This window comes from Chrysochloris asiatica, unplaced genomic scaffold, assembly GCF_000296735.1.
Source record: "Chrysochloris asiatica unplaced genomic scaffold, ChrAsi1.0 scaffold00005, whole genome shotgun sequence".
Taxonomy (NCBI): Eukaryota; Metazoa; Chordata; class Mammalia; order Afrosoricida; family Chrysochloridae; genus Chrysochloris; species Chrysochloris asiatica.
In genome coordinates, this window is record NW_006408523.1 from 41,224,327 (window position 1) to 41,232,623 (window position 8,297).

At 37.6% G+C, this 8,297-nt stretch overlaps 1 protein-coding gene across 1 annotated transcript in view; it reads right to left on the minus strand.

Moving 5' to 3' along the window:
- The window catches only part of SCEL (sciellin), a 155,709-nt gene that overhangs the window by 128,943 nt on the left and 18,469 nt on the right, over nucleotides 1-8,297 (minus strand). The window contains 1 exon segment of the mRNA XM_006832069.1: nucleotides 7,701-7,766. Coding sequence (XP_006832132.1) covers nucleotides 7,701-7,766 — 66 coding nt within the window.

The following is an 8,297-nucleotide window of genomic DNA, read 5'->3' on the forward strand; positions in this document are numbered from 1 at the left end:
TGGGTCGGACCCGACTCGATGGCACTTAACAACAACAACAACAATGGCTGTAACAATGATCTCAAACATAGCAAGTATTATGAGGACGTTGTTAAATTACCTTTTCTCTGAAAAAAACATGTTAAGTGACTGTAAAGACAAGTCACACATTGAAAAAAAGTTTACAGATTATATATCTAACAAAGGAGTTATAAACAGAATAAAAACTTCAAAACTCAACTATAAGAGGACAAACCAGTAAGTAAAAAAATCAGGTAAAAGATTTGAACAAATACTTTACCAATGATGCAAATAGTCTATAAAAACATGGTCAAAATCATGAACCTTTTGCTGTTGTTGGTAAGTGCCATGGAGTCGATTCCAACTCTTAGCCACCCTGTATAGGGTTTCTAAAGCTTTAAATCTTTGTGAGAACAGAAAGCCTCATCTTTCTCCTGCCAAGCAGCCAGTCGGCTCAAACTACTGGCTTTGTGGTTTGCAGCCCAGTGCTAACTTATTAGAATGTCTAAAATAATTTTTTTTAAATATGTATTTTTTAAACACAACCCTGACAATATTAAATGATGGCAAGGCAGTGGAGCAACTGGAACTCTCCTACATTGCTGGTGGGAATGAAAATGATATAGTCATTTAGAAAACAGTTGGAAGTTTCTTATTAAGTTAAGCATGCAATTGTCACATGACTTAACAATACAACTTGTATTATTTATTCAAAAGAAATGAATATATATGATCACACAAAAATCTTTGGGAATAACCCAACTTTTCCTCCGTGTGAGTGGATAAATGAACTGAGATATATCCATACAAAGAAATACTACTTTAGAATTGTAAGGATACGTGACATACGAGGGATGAATTTCCATGAATTATGTAAAACGAAAGAAGTTAGACTGAAAGTCTTTATACTTATGCTGTATAATTCCCTTGTCATAGCATAATGAATGATACATGGGAGAGGAGAAAAAGAGAAGAGATGAAGAAGTGTCTCCAATGTTCAAGTATGTGAACAGTAGTAAATGCAGTGCTAGTTCTTGTACCCACCTCTCTGTCCCAGGCTCTGTGGAACACAGCTACCCTACCATAGGAGGCTCCCTCACCCACACACCACACCACACGTAGGCATTCCTGCCCTCAGAATCTTCTTGCTCCATTTGCTCCATAGTCATCTTAGTCCCTGTCCCACAGAAGCCAAACCATCGTTTCTTCAGTGTGCTCAAATACTACCCAGTTTTAGCAGAAAATAAACTTGATTTGCATCATTGATGCTGAGATTTGAATGACTACAAGAGAGTGCTCACGGTTTCCACTGAGGTCAGTTTTATGAATCTAAAGGGCAGAACTTCAGGCATTATAGAACAGTAAAATGCATTTTAAAAAAGTAAACTGTTTGGTTTTATGGTTGAAGCAGAAGGGGTTGTAGCTTGAAGAGTGATATTTTTGGCAGAGGACTTGATCCGAACTACCCTGATTCTCATAGGTTCTTTCTCTTCCCTATTTCTGGAAGGTTCACTGAAAGCTTCATTTTATCTCATAGGGTATGGTAGTAGAAGAGGCAGCAGGAGTCCCAAGTGAGGAGGAGGGTGGTCAGTGGTAATCTAAATCAGAGGCAATTCAAATCCTTTTTGTTAACTGCTATTATTTAAATGCATAGGTTGCCTGAAACTAGTGTTAGGAAGTCAAGATATTTATACTGTCTATATGTTGTTGTTATTAAGTGTCATCGAGTCAGTTCCGACTCATAGCCACCCAGTATGGGGTTTTCGAGGAGCGGCTAGTGAGTTTCAACCACTAACCTTGTGGTTCAAACCAACCTCATGGTCCAGGGCATTATCCTACAGTGCCACACCAGGACTTCATACTGTCCTTTTATAGGATTGAGGAAAAAGCGATTCATTACTAAAGGTTAAAACCTTCATTTACACATTTAAATTAGCTTTTCCCCCATGCTTTTCAAACAACACCCTCTAAAAATAATCAATCTTAACTCTGGCTAATGTTTTAGTTATTTCAAATGCTGAGAATGTGTAATCTAGATATTTAGGTAAGATTTTACAATCATTGTACATTAATAGTTTACTGAGTAGGTATCTTAGAATATTTACAAAACATTCTAGTTAATATAAAGAAAATTTTTGTTGAGATAAAAAATAGAATTTGTGCTTTATTTTGTGTGGCATCAAATTGTACAGAAGGTTGGGATGGTTGGTTTTAAGAGAGTTAAAAATGTTTCAGCATAACGGCATAATGGAGAAGTTACATTTTACCATTTATAGTTATGGGTTGTGGGGGACCTTAGAGCAAGGTTGCCATGACAACTCACTTATCAATCAGGATTTTCCCTCTCTCTTCCAAGTTTACTATTCAGCAAAATGGAAATGAAAACCTCTGAAGGAAAGGCGGTTGAAACAAATAAGGATGAATAATTATGATGGCATGTAGCAAACATTTAATCAGAGTGATTTCCCTCGATGTGTTTTCACTGTTTTCCTTTTTATCGAACACTGTAGTTTTTCTCTTCACCTTAGATAATCCCAGAATTTTTTTTTTTTTAATTGTTGTTGGGGTGGCTTCCTTGCTGTTGTCGAATCACTATAATTGGGAGCACTCATACTGCCTGTTTGACATGTCCCTTCATTCTGCTTCCATAAAATTCTTAAATATATATTACATGCCATTTAACCATGTAAATCTCTTAAAAGTTTTTTTTTAATGTTGATCCAAAAGGGTACAAGAGACTTTCAAAGATATTCGCTCTAAACTAAAAATTTGGTTTGATCACCTAGGTCTGAACAGTTACAAGAATAATTAATAAGTATATTAATTACAAATAATTATTATATATAATTGTATTGATTATTAATAATATTCAAAAATAATATGTGACATAGGAAATTGAATTTTTTGGCTATAAAATATGGTTATTTTAGAAAAATCAATATTCTCATTGAAGCTCAAATTGAACTCATGAATCTTATGTTAATAATGTGTATTTACATGGAGATGTGTGGCACTGTGGGTTAATGCGCTGCACTGAAAAGTCGCTTAGAACAGCAAGGTCAGCAGTTCAAACTCACCAACCACTCCTCAGAAACTCTATACAGGGGCGCTATAGGTCGGAACCGAGTCAATGGCACTTAACAACAACACAGCTATCGAGGTAAATATAGAAATACATATAGACATACAGTGATAGGCATAGATATAAATGAACATCAGAGATAGACTGTTTTTAGTGCCATCGATTTGGTTCTGACTCATAAAGACCCTGTATAGGGTTTCCAAGGAGCAGCTGGTTTGAATTGCCAACCTTCTGGTTCATAGTCCAGGCTGATACTACAGCACCCATAGGAGCCTAGGTATTACAAGCAGTTTGCATGAATTACTGCTAATCAAAAGATGGGCGGTTCAAATCCATCCAGCAGCTCTGCCAAAGACAAAACCTGGCATCTGCTTCCATGAAGACTACAGCCAAGAAAATCATGGGGAGCAGTTTTTCTCCACAACGCTTGGGGTCGCCACTCTACAGCAATTCACAACACTAACAGCAACATACTAATAGATAAAGGTATCACAGTCACGAGTTCCTTTCTTGGTAAGACAAAATCAGGTCCTTTAAGTACAACTTACTTCTTGCAGATTCCTTGTAATAAAAAACAACAATGGAGAATCCTAGGACCTCTGGTAGCGTAGTAGTTACGAATCGGGCTGTGAACCTTAAGGTCAGCAGTTCGAAACTACCAGCTGTTCGGCGGGAGAAAGATGAGGCTTTCTGCTCCCGTAAAGATTTACAGCCTCGGAAACCCTGTACAGGGTCGCTATGGGTCGGAACCGACTTGACGGCACTTAACAACAACAACATGGAGAATCCTGGTGTGGCGCTGCGTTTAATGTGCTGGACTGGAAGGTTGCTTTGGTCGGAGTTTAAGCTCATCAGTCGCTCCTCGGAAACCCCATGCAGGATCGCTATGAGTCGGAAGTAACTCCTCGGAACTTAAGGATAATAACAGAGACTCAGAAATAGGAGGGAGAAAAAGAATTTCTGCTAGTTGTCTCTATGAATCTGCCTCCTTGCCATGATACCAGAAGAACTGGATTGTGCCTGGCTACCATTATGAACATTTTCAAAATCAAAGATTCTAAAGAAACATCCTGATCAAAAGGAAGAAAATGCAAAACAGAATCTCAAATTCTCATGGACTCTAGACTTTCTGGAGCCATGGTGGGTAAATGGACCCCTGAAAGTATTGTTCTGAGATAACCTTTACACTTTAAACAAAAATAAATAATAAAATTCTCTGAACTCTTCTTAAAACAAAACAATATTTTACTCAGGTGAAAAATGCCTGCCTAAGCATTGCCCTCTTCAAAGAGCTATCTTGTTGTTGTTAAGTGCCGTCGAGTCGGTTCCGACCCATAGCGACCCTGTACAGGGTTTCCGAGGGTGTAAATCTTTACGGGAGTAGAAAGCCTCATCTTTCTCCCGCGGATCGGCTGGTAGTTTCGAACCGCTGACCTTAAGGTTCGCAGCCCGATTCGTAACCACTACGCTACCAGAGCTCCTAGATGGGGTCAAATGGGCACCAGTGACTCAGAAGATTAGATAGCAATCAGAGAGAGAATAATGAGTTTATTGGGAAAGAATCAACTAAGAAAAGGAGGGTGAAAATGCTTTTATAGCACAAAGAATATAGTCAATATAACCGAATTAATCATCCATGCAGAAACTGTTGAATTGGTATGTGTTTTGCTGCGAATATTCTCAGCAACAACAAAATAACTAAATAAAACAGAAAAAAAAATTTTTTTTAATCCATACCACAGGAAAAATAAATACATAAAAATCACAGTGAAAAAGTAACTGAAATAGATTTTAATCCCAACACAATACCAAAACTAATTCTTAATCTAAGCACAAATTATTTATTTCTTTCACAGCATATAAATCAAGAAATGAAATACCGGGGTGATCCATGAAGTCACAGAGGTGATTTGTGGTGTCAAAGACAATAGATTAGTCAAGGAGACAAAGGACAGGGAAAGAGCTTATTTCTATAATAATTGGGAAGTCTACTGGTCTTTTTAGATGTGCTTGACAGAGAGAGAGAGGTGTGTGGGAGGAAATGAGATTTTAGGGGAAGACTAGATGGTGAGAAAAGTAATTTTCATAAATGAAGAATGAAAAAGTAAGAGTGTCAGTGTGAAAAGAAGATTCTCTTGGAGAAGTTGGGAGGGGACAGCAAAGGAATGAAGGAGACCAGTGTATAAATGAAGGGTGAAGGAAAATAACTTAAGCTTTGAGATATCAGCTAGTTTTAAAAATCATAGTCTTCCTTTTTTTCTATTTCTGACCTATTTTCATCTTCCTTCAGCTTTTGTAGGAACAAAGATCTTTTTTGAAAGCTTCTACTCCTTTTCATCATTATTTAATAATTGCTTCTACTTTTCAGAATTTACTAGAAAAGCTATTTCTTAGCCTTGGGAATGCAATAGCATTAAAGGTGCAAAACAGATGCTGTACTTTGAGCTCTTCCAAAGAAAAGCATTTTAGAAATCAAAGGCATCGCTATATTATCATTATTCTCTCCTTCCCCTGAAAGCCTGGAATGACATTATCTGTGATCTGCAAAGAGAAGTCTTTCATTTTAACTATTATATTAATAATCTGCGTCGCTGGAAAAGGAATGGGTATCTAAAACAGATCAACCTCGTCCAATAATTTTCTTTTTTCTTTGGTGCTATGGATCTGAGTCAAGAAGCAGAAATAAGATCATTGTAATGTATTTCTTCTTCCATGTAATTGTGTCCAGCAATGCATAAATTGTCAGAGCGTATGGCCAAGACTGTCAGCTCTAAGCAAGCAGCAATCCACAAACTCAACAGGTACTGAAAGGATGAGATGCTAACTCATGAATAATCTTTCTACATTTTTACATACTTATAATGCCAGTCACTTATTCTGATAATTTCCTTTCATATTTGAATAATGGAAAAAAGATAAAAATAAGTAATTTTGTAACTAAGTCACCAACATCTCTAAGAAAATTATATCCCATATTATCTATCAAAACAAAATTGAAGGGATCTTGACCAGGCTTACTGGTCAGACAGACTGATAGTACTCTCAAATCTATGGCCTTTAGATAAGTTTTAAGTCTAGAAACTAAGTTCACTACAGTAGTTCAACTTTCAACCAAACAATAGACAGGCAGTTAGTAACATCAGGGAGGTATACACTCTTAGAACTATCAACCATACAAGATCAAAAGAGCAGCACTTGCCCAAATGTAAAGATGAAAAGACCAGAAGAGATAGGAGGGAAGGACAGATGGAAATGGGAAATACAGGAAGAAGTGGGAAGATCGGTGTTGCATTGTGGGGATTGCGATCATGTCATGAAACAACATGTGCATGTATTTTTAAATGAAAACACAATTTGCTCTGTCAACTTTCACCCATATCATACTGAAAAGTTAAGAAAATAAACTTGAAAGGACTTTTAACACTTGGCAAACAATAGCAATAACAGAAGTAGCAGTATTTCTTCCACTTAGGTCATTCCATGAAAGCTATCATTCATAGGAAAATATCTAATAAAAGGGGATACAAATTTTAAACTGTAACTATAATCCATAGTTGGCACCTCAGGCGATTAAAAGTTTCTTGTGAATAATCAGACTTAAAAAGGAAGAAAACATGTTACCAGAAGGAAGATTCAATGTAATTCCAAGTTATTGATTGCTCATTATGTCCAATCATTTGATTTTGTGATTAAAGTAAAAAAAAGACAGATGCAATGACACATGTGAAAAAAAGCAACTTCAGCTTTTTTGTCTATTGGCCAGCTAAAATATATTCATGTCTTCATAGCGCCAATGTTAATTATAATAAAAGACAGGAGCTTATTTGAAAATAAAAAAGACTGCACAGAGATGAAAATTGAAGGAAACAAACCAAGTTGATACTAAGTCAGCACCACAAGTTAATAATACTCTCTTCCCCACTTTTGGAATTGAGAAAATAGATCCCACTGAAACATGGAGATATTTGGTGAAGATATCCTAAGGGTTGATAACAAGAAAACATCTTTGGTTACCTGAAAGCAAAACCAAATCAGAGCCCGATTTTTCTTTCTACGCTGGTGATGACATAGATAATAGGAGTTCTCTACATCGTCTGCTTCTTTGCATGTGAGAATGTAAACTCCATGTTTGGTTCATTGATGCATCCCAAGATACACAGAATCTGGGATACAGTAACCACTTGATAAATATCTCGTAGGTTGAATGGAAGTTATAGAACAAGGTGCCCATTGCATGATTTATTACAACAATCGCTCATAACAAAACTAAGACTAAAATCCACTCATTGCTTACTTCACATTTACAAAATACTGCAGTATCCCCACCTACTGCTCTGTGTCCATCAAGAATGGAAGCAGCTGTGAACCGGAGTCCACACTTATGCTCCCTCCCGGTGACTGACTAGGCTCCAAACCTCTGCCACCTCCTTACTCCTGTGGCTTGTTGGGTGTCTGGTACCCTAGGCCTCATTTCCACTGGGCATTATTGAAGTCAGAACTCCAGCTTCACAAAATAGTTTTCTATTTATTCCAAAGCACCCACAACTACATACTGTCAATAACTGACACATTCTGCCATCAAATTACTTATTAATTGTATTTGACACCTTTCCCTTACCTTCTGCTGGCTCCTGGGCTTGCTGTGGCATGAGAACCTGGAGGAGGTGGTGGTATCCAGGATTGTCTGTCAAGAAATGACATCAACTATAAACACCGTGCTCAAAAGGCCTGATCCCTCCCCACATGTCTGTAAAGAAAAGCTGAAAATAATTTGATAGTTAAAAAGGCAATGTAATACAAAACAGTATAGACAGACTGACTGACTACTACAAGAACAAGCAAGTTGCTTGCCCAGGAGACATCAAGGCAAGTGGTCGGGTCCCCTCAGAGCAAACCCCCTTCAAACATTAAGACTCAATGGGAATACACACTCTGATTGGTGACCACGTTTGTCACCGATAAGGGGAAGTGAGGGCAAAACAGCAATGAAGCTGGTTGGCCAGCAGTGTGGCAAGACCTGGGGACTCTTGGGCCCAGAGTCAGTGACATAGCCACAGAGGACTAGAATGGAGAGTGAAGAGTCCAGCTGATAAGAAGAGAGAGCGTATGCACAAGAACACCCACACTTGCAGATAATACCCACTTGATCTGGCTTCAATGACTGGATGATCAGAGCTCAAGTTGAAGAAGAAAGCAGAGGAAAAAAATAATAATC